This window comes from Manacus vitellinus, unplaced genomic scaffold, assembly GCF_001715985.3.
Source record: "Manacus vitellinus isolate BGI_N305 unplaced genomic scaffold, ASM171598v3 scaffold_42_pilon, whole genome shotgun sequence".
NCBI lineage: Eukaryota > Metazoa > Chordata > Aves > Passeriformes > Pipridae > Manacus > Manacus vitellinus.
Genome location: NW_021940553.1, coordinates 386,134 through 408,167, shown reverse-complemented (window position 1 = coordinate 408,167; position 22,034 = coordinate 386,134). Strand labels below are relative to the sequence as shown.

At 42.7% G+C, this 22,034-nt stretch overlaps 1 protein-coding gene across 1 annotated transcript; it reads right to left on the bottom strand.

The window, feature by feature from the left end:
* Positions 1-4,357: 4,357 nt before the first annotated feature.
* ACAA2 (acetyl-CoA acyltransferase 2) lies at positions 4,358-18,252 on the bottom strand (the record flags this gene model as incomplete). The annotated part of the gene is made up of 9 exons (XM_018074231.2): positions 4,358-5,000; positions 6,256-6,410; positions 6,958-7,028; positions 9,262-9,391; positions 10,360-10,535; positions 12,821-12,968; positions 14,390-14,506; positions 16,179-16,307; positions 17,944-18,252. Coding segments are annotated over 9 exons (1,320 nt in total), but the record flags the coding sequence as incomplete, so codon positions are not given.
* Positions 18,253-22,034: the final 3,782 nt, after the last annotated feature.

Below are 22,034 nucleotides of genomic sequence, written 5' to 3'. Positions count from 1 at the left end.
ACTCACAGACACTTTTTTTTCCAAACAAAATTTATTCCAAGTACCCTGGTACTGCAGAGGACCTGGTGTGATGTCTGTTTTGGGACAGCAAGGAACTACCCAGCAAGGCCAGTCTGTGCCCCACTCCACTCCCATGGTCAGGAATTTGTTCTGCCTTGCTCTTGGTGTCCAGGTTGGGCACCACAATCTCTCCAGACTGGCTCCTTAACTCTACTGAGCTTACTGCCTTGAGCTTCTGTGCAACAGCTCCCTGCCTCACTGATTTTCAAAGAGATTAAAGCCCTGGTTTCACAATCATTAATGGCACATTTGGGCAATTCCTAGTCTCAGAGAAAACACACTCAGCCCAGGTAGGGTGTGAACACACAGCCCTGCTTCTGCTGATTCAGAGCAAGAGCATGACCACCAGGGGGAAAACAATAGCTGCTCTGGTTTAACACCTGCCACGAGGAATTTATCATGCTGACAATTTCAAATAGCTGTGGATTAACAGCCTGAGATTACACCTGATCTGCCCTGCCATTCCTATGACTCCAGCGTTTTGACCGAGCATCACTAGGTCTACAAATGGAGTTGTTCTCAAACAGCAGCCTTGAATAAGTTAAAAAATGTTACCTTTTGCTCTTGGTTTTGATCTTGGTTCACCTTCCATGAGAACTACTTACCCATTATAAAGCCAAAAACCAACAATCACAAGTGTAATTCCTACTTAACTCATGCTCCAATCTACCTGTTCAACTTAATTTTTCATGTAAATGTCCTGAAGTCAGCAAAGACATCACCAGCATTGAGTGCCTTGTAACTGTTTTCACAAGAGGAGAACTGCACCTCCGTTACTAAACCCTTAGCTGGGGAGCTCTCAAAAGGATTCAATTCCCCTCTGATCCCCCTCAGCATCCCTGTGAAGCATCGTCAGACAATCTCACAGACTTTGGCAGGTGGAGAGGCGAGACAGAGCCCTGCCCAGCTTAACAGCACCACACCAGATGGAAAACGTCTGGATTTACAGATGGAGGAAGAGCTTAATAGAAATGCTCTCACAATGAGGTGAGACTTCCCTGAAAATGTGCAACTTTAGGAGGTTCAAGATGTAATTTTTTTATATATAGAATTCTCCACAACACCCCATCTTAATTACTGGAGCTCCACTAGCAGCATAACAGAACTGCTTATATATAATCCAGAAGGGAATGCAACAGGTAAATCTATCTCTGTCTAGCCTCTGTACCTTCTCCATCTCTCTCACGTACAGTTGTTCAGGATTAAGGTTTAATAGCTTTTCTTGTGCAAAAAGGAATCACAAAGTCTAATCTCTTCCTCACCTTCTGTCAGATACAGCCCTCCAGACATCATCCTCTCAAACTCTGCAAAACAACAAATGCTTTCTAATGCACTTGGAATCCAGCAGCACCACACACTCCGGGGAGCAGAGCAGCAAAGGCATGTTGGTATCGTGGCATCTGCCTGCTTAAAACACATAAAAGGAGAAATGGGACCTGAACCTTCAAGTGTTTCAGTTTCAAGTTTAACCCAGCCAGCACTTAGGAGGAAGGCCGTGCCACCACAAGTACAGATGCCTTTGTAAGGCAGGGAGATATGTAGGGTGTTTAAAACGCTCCACCCAGTGGCAGGAAGCTACACCTACCTGTATGAATAAATCCTGCACAGTTTTACACGGGCAATAAATGCTTTTCACACATGCTTTTTTCCCCCATACACATTTTTCAAAAAAAGAAGAAAAACAATTAAAATTCCCATTACATTGCATAATAGAGACCACACACATAAATAACACAACTGAGCCTAAAAGGAAAAAAAAGTATGCACTTGGTACAATCAAAATATGTGATTATCCCTCTAAAATCAAACACATTTCTTTCTTATCTTCTGCTCCTCCCAGGACACTATTAAATTCCCCTAATTCTGATTGCTCACAGCAGAGGTATCTTCATTTCCCAAAGGCAGAAACACAGTCCTACCATTGTTACATCAGGGAAATCAGAGAACATAGCTGGGAATTATCTCCAGGAATCAGGTATTACTGCTGTTATTCTGTAATAAAGGATTGGACTTGCTAGTAAAGACAAGCTCAGACCAAAACCTCAAGCCTTGGCACCTCCTATGTATTGTGAAAGATCGGCTCAGGAATCAAATATCAATGCTTGTGCTCACCTTTAGTAATAACTTGGTAAGAAAAAGCCAATATTTTGTATCCCTGTCCAATATAGTCTTTAGGGTCCGTTCCAAACCAAAATATTCTATGGTTGTATGACTCTATATTCTAATGCACAATAAACTGTGTTTGTGCATGGCCCAGCACAGGACCTGGCTTTGCCCTTCTGGGAATACCATACTCCAGGCTTAAAAGTGAAGTCAGGACCTACAGAAGAAGAATGCAGTATACTCCCCCCAAACCCAGAGCATCCATGCACCTTTCAGAAGAAGGACTCCCCTCTGGATACAAAGTCATTGACAACTCAGGAACTGGTAGCTTGTGCAGAGGGGTTGTCAATGGTCTCAGCCATGGTTTAACTGGCACAAAGTAGATTTAAACTAGAAATTAGGAAGAAATTCCTGGCTGTGAAGGTGGTGAGGCCCTGGCACAGGTTGCCCAGAGAAGCTGTGGCTGCTCCATCCCTGGGAGTGTCCAAGGCCAGGCTGGAGGGGGCTCTGAGCAGCCTGGGATAGTGGAAGGTGTCCCTGTCCATGGCAAGGGGTGGGATGGGATGGGTTTTAAGGCCCCTTCCAACACAAATCATCCACGCTTTTACGAACACAACACTCTGAGCTTGGTGACCTCAGCTGGATGTTGTGGAAGAAGTTGTATGTATTAGAACTGTCCCCGTGACTTCATGGGAAAGGATTTCACTCTTTCACTTCAGTGTGGCAAAGCTCTTACAGGAAATGAACAGCATAAAAATGGAATGATATGGGAATAAGCAGCTGGCTTACACAGCAAAGAAAGGTTACTAGCAACATGTACAATCATTTGTGCTGATAACATGCTTGTCGAGATATTTGGAAGCTGTAGCTTATTTATAAAAGTTATCTGGAAAATGAGGTGGACATCACGATGCATTTTGCAGGAAATACACAATTATTCAGGACAACCAAATACAGCTCTCACAGCTAGAATTACACATGGATCTCAAAGATCTGAGTGATAAAAGGGAGAAATGAAATATTATGTGCATGAAGGGAATTATTCTTTACTGTACATACACAGTGATGAGCTCAGAAAGAACTTTTATTACACAGGGATGAGAACTTGGAAAAACCCATGCCCAGTTCTCTGAAGATGAGAATTCAATGATGATATCCACAGACAAGAAGGTAGAGGGAATTAGTTATTGGTTATTATGGAAGGAACTAAGAATAGAAATCCTCCTGCAAAAGTATGTGGCAAAATCCACATGGCAACTGTATTTTGAACAGTGAAACCCCAGTACCCCTAATTTACTAAGAGTAGAAAGAGGAAATCAGATACTGTATTAAATGAACATCTGGTTTGCTGCCTTATGGTAGCTGGGTTGTTTGTTTTTTTTTTAATCCATATAAACGGCACCAAATATCTCTACAGTTGTTAAACACACTGCATGCATAAAAACCCCTGGAATGGTGACCAACATACTTCAACCATTATCCACCAGTTGTAACAACACTTGCCTTGACCTGAATTTCTGGACAGGCTAGGCAGTCAGTTTTGGAGTTTTGAACCTCCCAGCTTTCATAATCATGTCATGCCAGTGGAGTGGCAAAGTTGTTGTACGTAAGGAATACTTTGACAGCGGACAGAGGATGAAGAAGAGTAAAGGCTGAAGTCTTTGCTACTGTTTTAGTTTTGGGGAGAGGTGCGTGCTGTCTCTGACAGGGATCTCTCCAGCTGTGAATGTCTCACCTAGACATCCACATCAGAGCAAGCTGCAAGGTGCAGTGAGCCTAAAGGGCTTCAGTGAGCACACAGACCTCATTTCATCCAAACGTCGTGTCCATTCTGTCAAACGACTTGTACCTTGAACTCCAACGCCTCTGAGAGGACAGCTTCCTCAGAGGTGCACTTCCCAAACTGGCTAAGAACAGCCCCACATGAAGTGACCCAAGAAATATGGATGACACTATCAGAGAAGTGAAGAAATGAGTTGCTGTTATCATGCAGCAACACAGATGCAGCTAGCCCCCCTTCTCAGAGGGCTGGGAGATTTGCTAGAGATTTCTAGAAACTACCTAGTAAACACCAGTTATTCCTCAGCCAGGAAAAACAGTCTCTCCAAAAGCCAACACTGATTTCCCAAAAGTAACAATTTTTAAGGTGGTTTTTTTACATTTAAAATAAACACATAAAGAGAATACCAAGCTCTTTATTTTTTCTCCTGTTATATTTATTGATCTTCTAGGAGGCACAATGGAAATTTCAGCTTTTGTCCATTTTCTCCTCCCTTGCAAAGCACCAGGGTACAGGTTAATAGTCATCAGTCTACAATCAATATTTCAGAAGGTCTCTGATCACATTTTCACATTTCCTGATAATAAAGAGGCACATGTGCCAGTAGCTAAAATAAAAATGATTTAAGCAATACTTGCTTAAAAAGCTGCACTGACTGCTATTTTAAGGCAGGTTTGGTGAAAGTCTGACAAGCAATATCCCCGTGAAATGAAAATAACTTTTCCTATAGAAACACATTAACTTTGATTGGAATAAAGGCTTTTAGGAAATACTTCATCAGTGTGTAATTATACTGATGTTGCACTTCCTTTAGTTAGAAAGACATCGACAAATCGTTTTTGTTCAGAATTCTGACTTCTCAGCTCTTCCTTTACCTTGCAGGAAAGGCAAGCAGTGATGGTCTATTGTCACAGAAGGCAGGGGTTTCTCAGGGCATTAGTAATTCAGGCCAGGCTGAGTCCCCAGGATCACTCAGGCTGTGTTCTCAATGACAACAGCAATACCTTGTCCACCGCCGATGCAGGCTGACCCAACCGCGTATTTCCCACCACGACGCCTGCACACAGAAACCAACAGTGAAAATCACTTACATTTAAGAAACCACAGTAGCTCCTGTCCTGATTTTATGAAAAGAAAGTAGCCATCAGCTGGATATTACTAAAGATGACGTTTTAGAATGTGTATGTTGTTCTTTTTCTAGAAAAATATCGTGAAGCCAGAACTGATGTTGAAATATTTCTGTAGGAAACCAATGACTTTAAAGGCCATCTCATTCCACCTCCCTGCCATGGGCAGCGACACCTTCCTCTATCCCAGGTTGCTCTAAGTCCTGTCCAACCCAGCCCTGGACACTTCCAAGGTAGTTTTTAAACTTCCTGAACACCGCCGAGGTAATTTTTAAAACCTAAGTTTCCTACAGCCACACTCCAAGAAACAGTTTTCTAGAAGGTGCAAGTTTTCTGGGGCTTTATGGCTGAACACTAACACAGAGTTGCAAGTACAAGCAAAGAGATACAGCAATCTCTGCCCTGAGGGGAAATATTAGAAAAGGAAAATTCAAATTAAAATGGTGCTAAGCATATCAAGCCAAAAGAGTCAGAATTTCTGTAAACAAAGAGAGAAATTAAAGGAGAAAGAAGGTGATTTTAAAGCCTTTTAAACTATCCCCTTTCAGTACCCAAAGAGGACTGAAAAGGGATTTTGAAAAAGGGCCTGGAGGGACAGGACACGGGGGAATGGCTTCCCACTGCCAGAGGGCAGGGTTAGATGGGATATGGGGAAGGAATTCTTGGTTGTGAGGGTGGTGAGGCCCTGGCACAGGTTGCCCAGAGAAGCTGTGGGTGCCCCTGGATCCCTGGAAGTGTCCAAGGCCAGGCTGGACAGGGCTTGGAGCAACCTGGGATGGGGAAAGGTGTCCCTGCCCATGGCAGGAGGTTAGAATAAGATGATCTTTAAGCTCCCTTCCATCACAAACAGTTCTGTGATTCTACTTAAATGCACCATGTTAAGAAAAGAACACACTTTGCTCAAAGGCCATTTCAAAAAAGGAAACCTTCCCACTGACTCCTGTGAGCTTGGATCAGATCTAGATGAAGCAAAAAACCCTGTAATGACAACGGAATGGAATATGAGGCAGGTGCAGGAGCTGGACTGCAGCACAAAGGTGACAAATTCATACAGAAAGCGGTACATTCCAGTGAGGAGAGTTTTAAGCTGATCGACTGGAAGAGTTTAGTCACGCTGAATCCAGGCTAAAAACCTTTTGTAGGCAGAAATACCTCAGCACTGCATTCTCTCAGCTGCGTGCATACCTCAGCTCATGAACCAGATGAGCTGTGATCCGTGCCCCCGAGGCACCCAAAGGATGACCGATAGCGATGGCACCTCCGTTGACGTTGGTCTTCTCAGGGTCAAGGCCCAAAACTTTTTCGACAGCCAGATACTGAGGTGCAAATGCCTCATTTACCTAAAGCACCATGAGAAACGATACAATTTTTACATGAGCTTTCAGCACACAAGATTGAAAGAGGTGAACTTCTCCACCGGGTCATTTTGAGAAAAATATTAAACATTGTTCATAAAAGCACACTTAAGTCAACTTACAAAATGTCAATCCGATCCAATTAAAATTAAAATACTAAGCAAGTATGACGTATACATTATAAAAAAGGTATATTCTGATGCAGTGTGCCCGGGAAGAGCCTGTTCCTCTCACAAGAAGAGGCCCTGTTCACAAATGGAGAAGTGTGACTAACTAAAAACATGAACAGTCCAGCCAGCAGAGTAACACGTCATGTCACATGAGGGTATTTTTATTCCATGGAATGCTATCACGCCATTTTCATTTTCCACATGCCTGAGATTTTTGTAATGGCTGTGCAACTGCACGGCAGAAATGAGATGGACAGAGGTCAGGCAGCTCCTGACATGTAGGAACACCTACATGGATGAGTGGAATGTTTCTGCTAAAAAGATCTGGGGGTAAAATCACTGTTCATGTAAAAACCTCTCACCTCTACCAAATCCATATCCTTCAGGGTCAATCCTGCTTTCTTCAAAACCTCAGTAATTGCAGGTACAGGGCCTGTTTGGAAATTATATGCAGTTAGTTAAATAAAAAAAAAATCAATAAATAAAGTGTTCTAACCATGTTATAAATAGGATAGCTTCATAAAGCCTCACCAGTTCCCTTCCACTGAGCCTCTGAACAGCCAATGAATTCTGGATGTGCTTTATTAGGTGGTAAGAGAACTGCTCAATCTCAAAACTACCAGTCACCTTCTCAACACACAACCAGGGAAAGTTAAGAGGGTCACTACTGCTGTGCTGCTGTGGTGGCAAACACACACAGAGCTTCCAAGTCCAGAAAAGGGACAGTCCCCATACAAACAGAACAACTTCACAATAGATGTGAGGCATTCTCCTTCCCAGTACTCTTGGATCAGTTTATTCTTTACTCACAACTTGCAGCCTCAAGGTAAACAAAAGAGAAGAACACCAGGCTGCTCCAGAGTTGCTGGTCATGGGTGTGGTTATGGGTATTGTTGTTTTGATGTTCTTAATAGATCAGAAAATCTTCTAGTAAAAACCCTAAAATTTAATTAGTTTATTCTGAACAATTAAATGCTCCCTCAGAGCCAGGTCTTGGCCAGCTGAAGACAGTAAGATTTTTCTTTTGAGACTTACAGAGTTTGTCAACAAAACTGTTCTCTGGAAGAAAGTTGACATCTACAAGCTATTATAATCCACTAAGGGAAATTATTCTCAAAGCACAGCTACCTAAGGAAAGACACACTCAAAGAGAATTTGAAAGGGTTAATTGGGTATGTGCTTGTGGGACAAAGATACCAAGATGTTATACGGTGGTTGATCATTATCCAAAAAAACCCCCAATTCTAAAACACTAACAACTCTAAATCTCTCACACAACTAAAAAAAGGGCATAGAAAAATCCGAGCTCAAAGAATAAAAAAATCACAAAAATAGGTAAATTACCAAAGACACAGAAAAATTAAAAGAAGAAAGGGCCCAGTTCAGAGCTCAGTGAAGTATCAGAGAGCCTCAGGAAGCTTAGTACTAGATTCTAAATGCATCTCATTAAGGAAGGGTTTTAGTATGCCCGTTATGCCTGAGAGTAACGGCAGGGTCTCGTGTGGACAATACAGAGACCACCAATGACAGCCAAGCAAACTTCCCTCTTCCCCTCCTCTTTTTTCAAATAATGAATTCTCTCACTAAACACTGTGGGGCAGGACTCCCTGTCACTATCAGTATGTGAAAGGGCAGTTGTGCAGACTGAGGTCCTGTTCTCAGATCTGTTGCTGTCATGTCCGTGAATCTCTTCTGGTCTCTTTGAGTTGCTGGGGATAAGCTGTGGTGTGAAGGAGTTGAGATACTGTTTCTCTCTATGATTTATGAAGTTTTTAAACAAGCTAAAAGGGTTGCCTGACCTAGGAAGAATGGGCTGGTTTAGGAAGCACAATGACAGCATGAAGCCTGGCGAAATAAACCCTCCCTCCACATTTGCTTTGAAGGTTGTGACAGTTAGATAGTCTGATCAGGGAAACAAACCTGACAATGCTTCATTTGCATTTCCACTGACACATGGAACCAGTCAACAATGGCTTCTCTGAACAGAAGGACAGAGAGGAGAAGCAACTCTGGGATACAATGCTGTCTACAAACTAAACAGAAGGGAAAAATCCTGGGGTGTCTGGATTGGATTTGAGGAATTGTTTGCATTACAAACTACTTGATGAGGAAACAAAATATGGGATAAAACAATCAAGAAAGTATTTTGTTTGCCAAATAATACCTGAACAGATGTGTATCCCGGAATCCAAACTTAGCTTGAGCCACTGAGTAACTGCTCAAAGGTGTGCACATAGCCAACACTTCCTCAGCAAGAGGTGAGAAAGACAACTCATAGTTATGCATTTTATAATGGGATTTTGAAGTTTACAGGAAACTAAATTTCAGGAGAAAAATGCTTTATAAAAGAGTGTTTGTCTTCTTGACTTACTAACAGAGAGAGTAAAAAGGGAAAGAAAAAAGGTGCTGGGGGAACTATAGCTTAGTGTTATCACCATAGGTCGGACAGTGCACATACCCTTCCAGCCAAAGTGAGGAGTAAATCTGTTCCTCTGCATGAGAGGGATGGACTGACACAGTGGAATGGACAGTAGGACACACAAACATCCTCAGAGCTACCAGACTGAGTACACTGCAGCCTCCCTTTCTTTCCTTTAAAATGCCCAGGAAAAGAATATTTTAATGCCACTTGATGCTAAAAAATAATGTGCTTTATTGCAACTTACCAATGCCCATGATGGAAGGGTCACAGCCAGATGAGTGATATGCTACCACTCTTGCCAGAGGAGTAAGACTGTGCTTTTTAAGTGCTGATTCACTGGCAAGGATGACTGCACCAGCTCCATCACACACCCCCTTGCAATAAGAGAGAAAAGCATTCTTAGTGAGAAAACACAAAGAAACAAAAAATCCCCACACTCTTTTAACTAAACTCTCAAAAAAGACTGGAGCCCAAAACACCATAATTAACATTTAACAGACAATTTTTATTCAAAACAACAAATGACAATCTGTCACTATTCTGAGGACTGGGAAAGGAAGTTAAATATAGATGTTTAATTAATTCCAATGTTTTAGCAAAGTAAATACACTTTTTACTCTAAAAGTCTCCTTTGCATTGGAAGCATGATTCTGCAGACTTGCAAGAACACAATTAATAATGGATAATGTATGTGCTATTAATTATAAAAGATACTTTACAGACACCCACACTTACTGTGGCTATGATGATCTATTTTAGGCAGGAATTCAGGCTATATGACCACAGTGGTCCTTCTGGCCCAAAGAACATTAATCAACTAATTAAAGATACTGACTGTAAGAGGAACAGTCCATAATGACATGCTGCTAAGCACTCAGTCTACTCTTGGTAAGAGCAAAATGTGGTTTGGATGGCAGAGGATATTAACTGTGGCACGAAGATGAGCAGCAGCAGTTTGCCCACTAATATAATGCCTGGTTTGTAAAGCAAATGTTCAGTAGGCATTGCCCCCAAAAGAAAGTAGGATGGCTAATTCTACACAGCCACTGCAGGTATCAACTGCACAATTCAAGCCTGATGAAAAGTGCCAATGCCTCACTAAAAGATCAGTGGCAACCCACAGAACCAAATTTTAGGACTTAGGAGCAGACTGAAGGATCCCCTGAGATCTTGGGGCTGGAAAAGACAACCAGGGGCATCGAGCTGCAGAATTAGAAGTCACTTTCATCAGGAGACACCACTGACAGCCAAAGGTGCCTCAGTGAGACATAAAAACAGTGGCGACAAATCTGGAGAACCACAGAGGAGACACTTTCACAACCCAGGGCTCTGACATACTCACTGAAGCATTCCCAGCCGTGACCGTTCCATCCTTTTTAAAGACACACGGGAGCTTTGCCAACTGTTCCATAGTGGTCTGGGGTTTGGGGTGCTCGTCCTTTTGCATGCTTTCCTTCCCCTTTTTGGTTTTCACTTCAATTGGTGCCATCTCAGCATTAAAGTAGCCAGCATCATTAGCTGCAACCACAAAAGGGAAAATAAAAGGACTCTGATAAAAACATCAAGATGATTGCGCAGCATGAACAATAATCATATTTTCATGTGCACACAACTTTTGCTCTATTTTAACCAAAAGTTCAAGGGCAGCAATGTTTATGCTTCATTTTGCTTAAATAAGCTGGTTGGTGTTTTATTGTGTTTTGTTTTGGGTTTTTTTTTTAAGAATTTGGGCAAAAACTGTACAAGTAAACTCTCAAACTTCTCCAAAAAAAGTCTCTTCTAAAATATTAAAATTTTATTTCAGTTTTAAATAACTGAACTCCCTTTTGTTCTGTTTTATTTTTGCTTTAAAACATTGGATTTATTTCTGGTACGAAAATAAATGTACTGCTGCTTTATTCTACAGCTCTGTTGTTTATCAGATAGCCAAGAAGAAGTAAATCTCAGAGAGAAATGTGGAAAAAACTCCTAAGACACATTTTCTCTGCTGATAAGGTATTATATATCAATTAAAATTCTGTCCAAGGTACTCCTCTACAGGTATCACACTCAAGGGAGGATCTCAGAACGGGATTCAGCTGCCTAAACCATCTGAGTCAATTCAAGACATTGCAGGTATCAAAGATGCCCATAAAAGCATCTGGCCACAATAACTAATATAGTATTAGACAGGGATTTAAAACTAAGACACAGAAACTGTCATATCTGATGTTGTTTAGCTACCTCTGGACTTCTCAATAAATTCCTCAAAACCTTTTACTTTCCTGATTAGACACAGGACTCTCTCTTTACTGTGGAATAAGACGAACTGGTCCTACACGCAGAAATAAAAACAGCAAGCCAAAATCCTAGAAAACAAGAAAGAAGCACAGTTTCTAGCAAAGAGTCCAGGGATAGCAGGAGTTAGCTAACAAGATCAGCAGGAAAGGTAATAAACGATGGAGAAAAATTATAAAAAGCACTGCTACACCAACTGCAAAAAACACAGACTCTTCTTCCAACAGTGCAGCTGTTAAAATGCACCATCATTAGAATCTAAAGGAATGCCTGGATCTTTGCTTCCTACCCTTTGCCTTTGGATTGCAATGTATGTAAAGCCCCAGGACAACCCCTACAACTGGCTTTTGGTCTAAACTTCACAGTAATCCAATCATAGAATCTGAGTGGTTTTGGTTGGAATGGACCTTAAAGCTCATCTCATTCCAACCCCCTGCCATGGGCAGGGACACCTTCCACTAGCCCAGATTGCTCCAAGCCACATCCAACCAGGCCTTGGATACTCCCAGGGACCCAGGAGCAGCCACAGCTGCTCTGGGCAACCTGTGCCAGGGCCTCACCACCCTCACAGACAGCAATTCCTTTCCCATATCCCATCTAACCCTGCCCTCTGGCAGTGGGAAGTCATTCCCCCTTGTCCTGTCCCTCCATCCATTGTCCCCAGTCCCTCTCCAGCTCTCCTGGAGCCCCTTTAGGCACTGGAAGGGGCTCTCAGGTCTCCCTGGAGCCTTCTCTTCTCCAGGTGAACCCCCCCAGCTCTCCCAGCCTGGCTTCCAGAGCAGAGGGGCTCCAGCCCTTGGAGCATCTCCATGGCCTCCTCTGGAATCTCTCCAGCAGCTCCACATCCTTCTTATATTGAGGGCCCCAGAGCTGAATGCCTCTGATATGGCTTTGGCCATGTAAACCACCCAGAGAACATTTTAAACACAATTCCTGAAAAAATATCCTCTCTTCAGATTCCATCTGCTCTAACTGCTCAAGGGTTTTAGAACAGCATTGGATTTGCAAAAGAAAGAAAAAGGATTCAGATCAATGACAGCACACACTGACACATGAGGATGATGTGGGTCACTGTGGATGTTCTGCAGTGCAGAAGAAAGAAAGGAGGGCAGTCAGGCATGCCTGGGACAATGCTGCATCCCACCAAAGGGTCACCAACAAGCCACATTTATGAACACAAATCCAGTTCAGTTAGGTGACACGTGACAGGGTGTTAAAAAGCATTTGCTGCCTGAACAGCTACAGAATGTCCACAAGGAAGGCACAGGAAGGTAGGTGGAAAGGGGGCTCCCTACTTAACCTGCTGGTGGGCACAACACCTGACTCAGCAGGCTCAAAGTCAAACCCTTTGGGAGTGGGCTACTTCTACCACAGGGCCAACAAAATCATGAACTACAGTATGCAAATCAAAGGACAAATTACACCACAAGCTACACAGAGCTTGAAGATGCTTTGAATCAATGCTAAAAACCGAACAGATTTGAGGTTAGTGCCATATAAACCCTTCCATTCCTGCATGTACTAACCAGCTTTGCACCTCTGTTGCGTTTTCAGTGCGTATCCATCACAGGCCTCCCGTGAGATGTTGTATTTTGCTGCCAGGTTTTCAGCTGTCACTGCCATAGGTATTTTAACATGTGTATCTGTTAGAGCTTCCCACAACGTGTCTTCCAACTGCACGGCACATTATGAGAAGAAAATCAGAAAACACAGCAACACTGACATTTATTATTGACAGTTCCTAACTGTTCAGCAGCCTCTTGGAACCTAATGGTTCTTTGCAAAATTAATTCAGGTTTCCCACAGGTAATTTATTTATCAGAATGAACACACTGCAAAGCAGCGTGCAACTTCCTGTGTGCTATTTTAGCTAATCTATGCTGTGCTCTTGTATGGTTTTTTCCACTCCCACATGGCCCCAGGAAGCTTGGGAAAAGCCTATGATTTTTGGTATTTCAGCACATTTTACTTGTGTATGAATTATTTATTGGAGACCTATGAGAAAATACACCTGTCTGGTTGCCAAGAATGAAAGGTGAGGAACTGTGAAAAGGCACAGCAGCCCACTGATTCTTTAGCTCTTTCTCTACTGCCAGGTAAAATGACTTTACAAGAGTAAAAGGTTTATGCAGGCGTAACATCTCTGGTGAGAAAATACCCAAGCCTAACTTCACTTAACCTGATAAAGGCAAGCCCAGTCTGTTCAGATGGGTTTTGTTATCTCTGTCACCAGTAAAGTTCTGCAAGATAAATCACCCATTCACCTGATAATTCAATTATCATCATGATAAGAGCCCAGCAGAACCTACTCAGTGTATCAGCAGCTTTGTGGAGGTGTTCTCTATAGGAACCGAGGCTTAGACACAGTGCCACACAAGAACAGAGCCAAGCCTAATTTGTATGCACCATCTTCACAATGGAACCATAGCACAGGAAAAAACCCAAAAGAGCTGAAACACTGAAATATCCAAATTTTTGCATTCTGCTATCAGTTATGACCCACTGAGTAAGTGGTAATTATCAGAGCACATTATCAATTGATCCTGCTGCACATTTCTCACAGTATTTGCTTGGGATTTATCTTCAGAAGAAAATGTAAAAATAACTTACCTACCAATGGATTTAATTTTTTTAAGTTTCCACTTCTGGAATGGAGAGATGCTTACAGCTTGGAGGTATACATGTTCTTCACCAGTCTGCCCATCTACTGCCAGCATTAGTAGCCTTGCCTAAATTGTATATGCCTCTATTTCACAGCCTCTGACAAGTTTTTAACACATAGTACTTGCATGGGATGTACCAAGTGAACTAAATTTTGTGTCTAAGAATTTATTGATATGTTTATCATGGAACAGGAATTCAAACATGGTTTTGGAAAAGCTAGAAAAATTGGCATGCTTAACAGAATTGCCTGAACCTACTGTTTTGATAATGTATGAATACCGGCTAAATGCTTTGAACAACTACATCTGGATCTAATCTCCAATATTTCCATTCCCAAGAATTTAGTGCCTACAGGCCTGATACTTACATTGCTCTGTGAACATTACTTAGTTCAGAGAATTAAAAAAGAGCCCAAAAAAAAAGTACCAGACCTTGAGTTCTGCTCCTAATCTGGTTCCAAATCGAATCTTTCGAACTGCATAAGGAGCCTGGCTCATACTTTCAGCTCCACCACACAGAACAACTTCTGATTCATTAAGGCAAATTTCCTGTTAACAGAAAAACAAAACAGATCCAGGATTTAGTGTTTGAGTAAGAAAAATTAAGTGTTTGGTGTTTGAGTAAGAAAAATAACAACGGTTTTAAAAAAAGAGCTTGTCACCTACGAAGCCACAAAATGAGAATGAATTCAAACTTAATCATGTGTGTATTTATGAAAGGTTTATTAAGGTTGGGGTCTGTCTCCTTCATGGCACTTTCCTTCTTTCTCCTTTCAGCAAGGAACGATTATATCCATGAGGGAAGAGACTATGGGTGTGTACACATGAGAGGACAGAGGAACAAAGACATTAAGCCTCTGCATGCTTGTGTGGTTAGGTTCACAGATGGTTGAGCTGGGTGTTTTTAAACTCCCAATCTTCTCAAAAGAAATACAAATTAAATCTCAAAGCCTGAATGATTGGAAAAAATGGGACATAATTTTAGAAGACATTAGCTAGGTAAGCTGCCAAAAGTACCCAAAACATACTAATTCATCACTGGCAAAGCACACAGAACCTAGAATCCTAATTCTTAAACACACCATCAAACCACTGAAAAATTGTGCTTCCCTAAAACAATTCACTGAGTTGGACCATTAAGGTTATTTCTGTACTGGAATGGAAGCAGATGAAATTATCCCAAAGAAGTTGCCCCATCCCTGAAAGCCACTGATTTTACTAATATGTGCTGAGATGTTTTCTATAGTGACTAAAAAAATTGTGAACGTTTACTAGCAGCTCAGCACAGAAGCTGCAGCTTTGTTGTGTGCCAGGGAAATACGGAGCCAGTGGCTGCATTGATCGAATGCCATCTTCAGAAAGGACCTCACAACCTTTACTTTCAATAAAAGGGGTCAAATTCTCCAGCACTTTTATTCAGTGTGGACAAGGGTGTGTATGGCCTTCGCAGAAAGCACCAGAAAAAGCGGTCAGATGGATATTACTGTAAACATGTAACCTTAACTCTACATCGTCTTTCACATTTTTTTCCTCTAGAGGATCAGACCTAAAATAATCCTCTGGCCAAGAAAAACAAAAAAAAAAAACCCACAAAACCAACTATCCCGTTGCTCAAGTATTTGTAAAATAAATGTAGGAATGAAAGAAATAAAACCCCCTGTACCACTGTACCATCTTACTCAGTGGTTTTGGGCACCCGCTCAAAGAGAAGTTGATTCTTTTCTATTTTAAAAGAAGTGACACTATAAATTACCTAACCCACGAGAGGTTTGGATCTTTGAACAAAAGCACTTAAAAAGCCCAAGCTGCTGCTTACACAGCTAACCAGGTGAGAATATAAACAATGATCAAGAGATGAAAGCCTCCTGTTGTGGTCCTGAAGCCCAGTAATTCCAATCCAGACAAACAGGATCACGGGATCCAACTACTGCACAGCTGAGATCCATTTCACCAGCTAACACTTGCTGCATTCCTTATACTAAACTAAAAATAGCTACAGTGCTGATTTTAAAAACCAACCACAAAATGTGGCACTGTGGAGGCTGAACTCCTGCAAAAAAACAAAAGCATGCAGGACAACAGAAGTCTCTACCAGTGGTAGCTAAAAATCCACGTTAAGACTCATCCCAAACACAAAGGACATGTTTCTACACGCGCCTCTTCTCTCGCATTAACAGCCTGATAAAGATTACAACCAACACAGAAGTACAGAGCTTTGTACCTGGCATCCATTGGCAATGGACTGGAAACCAGAGCCACAGAGCCTGTTGACAGTGAGTGCTGGCACGGAGATGGGAACCCCCACACGTAAACCAACGTGTCTCGCGATGTAGATCGCATCTGGAGAGCTCTGCAGACAGAACAAACAGCGGGTTTTGCCACTGGAAAGCAAAAGTCTTGATGAAAGGTCAGGATGGTGTAACTGCATCTGGTAGAAGACAGTGTATGTTCAGCAGAAATACAACCTAAGAAGCACCCTGATTCACTTCAAAGAAGATACTATTCAACATTATCTGAAAGTGTCAGCGTCTTAATGTGCATTTTAAATGAAGTGTGTGTTGTAAAAGGCAGACATCAGGCCAAAATGGGACTACAGATGCTAAGATTTAAGTCAACAACTTAGTAAGTCTTAATGTTTTTCTTTATCCTTTATTTTTAAAACAGTATTCACACAGCAGACTGATATAAGGACAGATCCTGACTGGTGAGCAGCAATTACTTTAAGGTAAATTAATATTGCTCAGACTAACAGAGGAAGGCCCCCCAAAACCACAGAGAACACTTATGCTCTTGGGTATCATGCCCTAAGCTACTGTGTATTATAAAGACAAAGTTCTGTGCACAGTGCTGCATGCCAGTGCAAGTTCAGACAAAAAAACTGAATTAATGAAGCCACTTCTGCTGCAGAAGGGGAGTTTAAAATGGTCATACACTCATAGTAATTTAAACTTAATCAAATAATACCTAAAAGGAATCCAGGGCTAAAAAAAAAAGAAAATCTATTGGGATGGGGAAGTATGATGCAAAGGAAATGTACTTTAAACATGAAAAGTAACTTTATTACCAGAATGCTATTTCTTATGTAAAAGCATTACAGCAATTATTTTCTAGGTCAGAGGCAGTTCTTACAAAATTAAAAAGCTGAATAAAAGAAGCGGAGGTGGTATCTGTAGGAGACAGAATAATCTAAGGCTACTCTTGGCTGAAAATTCTTAACAAGGAATACTGCATGTTTCTTCACATATAGTGAAAGTTTTGTTACTTGCTTCTTCTGCATCCTTGAAATAGTGCAAAAGAAAAGTCCCTACACTTCATAATGGTGAAGTCAGAATACAAAAAATAAATTAAAAAAAAAAAGAAAGCCAGAAATGTTCTTTGCTGTCTTGCCTAAAACAAAGACACTCATCTAGATAAGTGGATAACTGCTGTTTTGCAAAGTGGTGCCCTGCATACAACACCATCCTCTTCACAAACTCTTTGGAAAAGAAATGGTTGTCCAAATGCCTCTTTCAATCAAGGCATGAATCCTTCCAGCTCAAAGGAAACTCATATTTCCTCCAAAAAAAAATCCTACAGAAAACTCAAGGGAAATAGATTCAAATCAATCAAAGATAAAAATGGATTTATATAATTCAGTGGAAACCTGATCACTGAGTTACACAGCTCAAGCCTTCAAAACAGGGAAAATGTACCAGGGATTAGCAACTGACCAGTTAATGAATATATATTTTTAGGAGATTAGCTTGTCCTGGTTTACACTACCTCTGGTACCATAAAAAGAAAGCTAAGCCTTGCTCCCAACAGCACCACAAATCAGGAGGGTATGTCCCTCAGACGCGAACAGGAAACACCACACCACAAACGCTGCTCACGCACTTCACTCCCACGTCGTCACTTCATTCTTGGCCGCGAAGCTGCCCACAGGACCACACCGGGGGAGACGACGCTGAAGAACCCCCGACCAGCAGATTTTCCAGGGTACCAACCTGCATGACATTGCCCACGACGACGCTGTCGATGATCTCGGGGGAGACCTTGCCCGCGGCCAGCGCGGCGCGGGCGGCGTGTTCCGTCAGGTCGGTGGCCGAGAAGTCCTTCAGCAAACCCCCGTAGGTCCCGAAGGGAGTGCGCTTTGCTGCCACGATGAATACACCTGAAACGCAGGCAGGAATCACCCACACGTACAGGGGGCCGACAAACAACACCGCCAAGTCAGCCTCAGGCGGATAACACCCTAAATTCACGTGAATATTTGTAGATACAGGCAGCACCAACCCCCCGCGGTGCGGGATAAATGATATAATGGTGGTTTAGACAGGGAAGGCAGGAAGAACTTCCTCGTGAGGGGAAGAGGAGGGGCAGGCACTGAGCTCTTCCCTGTGGTGACCAGTGACAGGACCCCAAGGAATGGCCTGAAGTTGTGTCAGGGCAGGGTTAGGTTGGATTTCAGGAGAAGGTTCTTCCCCCAGAGGGTGGCTGGGCACTGAACAGGCTCCCCAGGGCAGTGGGCACAGCACCAAGGCTGACAGAGCTCAAGGAGGGTTGGATGATCCTCTGGGGCACAGGGTGTGACTCTTGGGGATGATCCTGCACAGGGCTGAGGGTTGGACTCGATGGTCCTTGTGGGTCCCTTCCAGCTCAGCACATTCCGTGGTTCTGTGAATTAATGGTCAGAAAGAAAAGCAGGGAAGATTCCAGAAATACTCCCTTTCCACAAAGAGGTTTGACAAAAAGAGGGAAGTTTGCATTTGGATACCAGGCAGGCGAAGGAGGCTGCCACACACATCAGATATTAGTGGCATTAGTGTACCGAAACCATGATAGTAACATCCAAGAAATTCCATAGTGGACACCTGTGAAACAATCAGATGATGAACGGTGCTTTTAACAAACAAAGAGGTCATTCCGTCATCCTAGAAAAAACAGCAGATTTTTGGCTTATATTCTGAAAGAGTTTCCACAAAGGAAAATAAAACCCAGACAAAAAAGCAAAATAAAAATTTAACTTTGATTCCTTCAGCTGAAGAGGAAAAACGCTCCCTAATCAGAAATTTTACACTTCTGCCAGAATTATTTAAGTCATCTAAACTGCTTTAGCATCAATCTTCCAGGTTCTGAGAAGAAAAGCCAGTTTTCAATAGGCAGGAGAGTGTGTGCCAGCACAAGTGTACAAAGGCACTGGGACGTGGAGTAGCTCACATGAATTCCAGCCAGGGAGAAGCCACCTCTGAACCAAAGCAAACATCTACTGGCTGCCTGTCACAGTCCTTTTCTGCTTCCACGTGCAGAAAAACAAGTGGGAGGCAGGTTGTGAACTTTTCCCCAGTTGAACAACAGCACTCACATACTCTGTTTCTACAGCCGTCATGGAAAACCCAGCTATTTTAAGTAACACTGCAAGGACATATATATATGTAAGAATGAAATTTCCTGTTCATTAAGCTGCTCATGAACACTGATTTCAGGCTGTCAGATCCATATTACTTAGCTGTTTTGTTAGAGAGGGTGTTCCTCCAACTCTCATGTATCTGGATCCCAGGCTGAACGATTGCTAGAAAAGGACTTTCCAAACTGGTGAATATCAAGGCTGCCCCACTGACAAGGACTTGAACACAACACTGGGATCTGAAATATGCAGGGAGCATGCTTAGAATCACAGAATCATATCACAGAATGGTCTGGTTTGGAAGGGATCTCAAAGCTCATCTTGTTCCAACCCCTTGCCATGAGCAGGGACACCTTCCACTAGACCAGGTTGCTTCAAGACCCATGAATCTGACCTTCAACACTTCCAAGGATAGGGTAGACACAGCTTTTCTGGGCAACCTGTGTCAGGGCCTCACCACCCTCACAGAGAATTTCTTCCCAATATCCAACCTAACCCTGCTCTCCTAAGCTTGTCTTCCCTGCAGCAAAACAGGCCTTGACATTCATCCTTCACCGCTCCTCCTGTCCACTGATTCCCATCCCTCTGCCTCCTCCAAGTTGTGCCAACAATAACTGATTACAAAGCTTTGCTGCAGACCAGCTCAGGGACATGACCAAGCTAAAAGAACTCGTCCTCCTCCCTTTTGTTCAGGTTGTCTGTTATCCACATTATTTGCTCAATTGCACACACTGTGGCATTGCCTCGCAAAAAGTCCAGGGGCAAGGATGGAACTTTGCCCTTCAACATTCCTTTCACAATAACAACACCTCTCTCTCTTTCATGGAGGCTGCTCACTGCTGCCCACTTCCCAACAGCACTGTGGGGCCAATAAACCAGGGCAGGTCACACAACCGAGGCAGCTGAAGAGTAACCCAGAGTCAGCAGAAAACGAGGGGCTAATTTTCATTTGGATCAGCTCCGTGCCGAGTTCACCTTCTGGTTGCTCAATAAAACAGTAATTCGAGACTAAGAGAGAAGGCTGGACTGAACCAGCAAGAGAAGATGATGAAGCAGCAGCAGCACAAGCTGTCATGCTGAATTAAACTGGACACAGAGCCATGCCCCAAGGGAATGTACTCCAGAGCCTGCCGAATTTTGCTTGATTGGAGAGACATCAACAAATGCTACTCCCTCCACAGAATTTCAGGAGGGGTAACAAGGGGTGGCTGAAGTTCTGAGTAAGAATGGACTCTGTGTCTTTTGACAGCTCTCTCTAAGTCTCCATTAATTAGCACTGTCCTACATTATCATGGCAAGACTTCCAGAGTGTCTCCCATTTTCCAAGGTGATAAACACTGGACAAGAGCAGAATAGTATCAGATGCATAGAGACCTGTAAACTTTTTGGGCTAGAAAGCAGAGGTCACTTGGAATCCTTACCAAACACTATATTCAAGATATCTTTTAACCTGGTTTTGTTAACCACTTGCTGCCAAATGCGGATCTGAAACATTCCCTAACCCTCCAACACTTCTCAAACATGCTTGGTACAAAAATAATTGTTCATCAGACCCTATTCTGAAAGACTAAAAAACAATCAATAACATAAAAAAATTAAGAAGCAAAAACAGTGTACGAAAATATTGTGGTTAAAGATGAGAGAAGATCCTGCAACAGGCACAGAAAACTAACATCAAACAAGTATAGGCAAGGTGCTCTCTGTATTATCCAGCTCAGCAGAGCCATCAAAATTACTGCAAGAATTACCAGACAGGCTTTACCACTGAAACCTCACACCATGACTGACACACATGTTATTATTTAGGTATGGTCTGTCAAGTAGCAAAATGCTGTCGAATAGATAAAAAGCCCTATTGCAATAAATTTCAATTTTGTTTTCAAACCAGAGCAGATGAGAAAGGGCGTATTTGCCTCATTTTTAAGAGATGCAAAAGTGAAACCATGCAGAGCATAAATTAGTACTTTACACTAAACACTTTCAAGAGCTGTTGGGACTTGAAGAGTCTATTCTGCAATGCCAGTGTTAACACAGGCAGGGGCTGGATGTGACAACAGAAACCTTCAGTCATGGACATTTCAAGTGTCACTTCCAGTGACTTCTAGTCACTACATGTAAACAAAGAATGACAGAATTATGGAATCATTTAGGTTGGAAAAGTCCTCTATGACCATCAGGTCCAACTGTTCCCCAGCACTGCCAAAGCCACCACTAACCCATGTTCCCAGGTGCCACATCCACATGGCTTTTAAATCCCTGCAGGACGGGGACTCCACCACTGCCCTGGGCAGCTGTGCCAGGGCTGGACAACCCTTTCCATGAAGCCATTTTCCCTAATATCCAACCCAAATGGCCAGTTACTGGACAGTCAAATGCACCCTTTGCTATAGGTTTGTAGCACGAGTGGCTTGAGCACTGCAGAAAGTCAAACCCTATATTCTAAGCAGTGCTAAAAACAGAGGCTGTGACTGACACCACGTATCCCTTCCCCACCCTCTGACCCCCATTCCCAGACTTTGATCCCCCCGTTCCCACCCTCTGCACCCCCTTTCCACCCTTTGAATCCCCTTCCCACCCTTTGCACCCCCTCCTCACCTTCTGACCACCTTCCCACCGACTGAACCCCCCCCTGCACCCTCTTCCCAGTCTCTGATCCTGATTCCCACCCTCTGACCCCCTTCCCAATCTCTG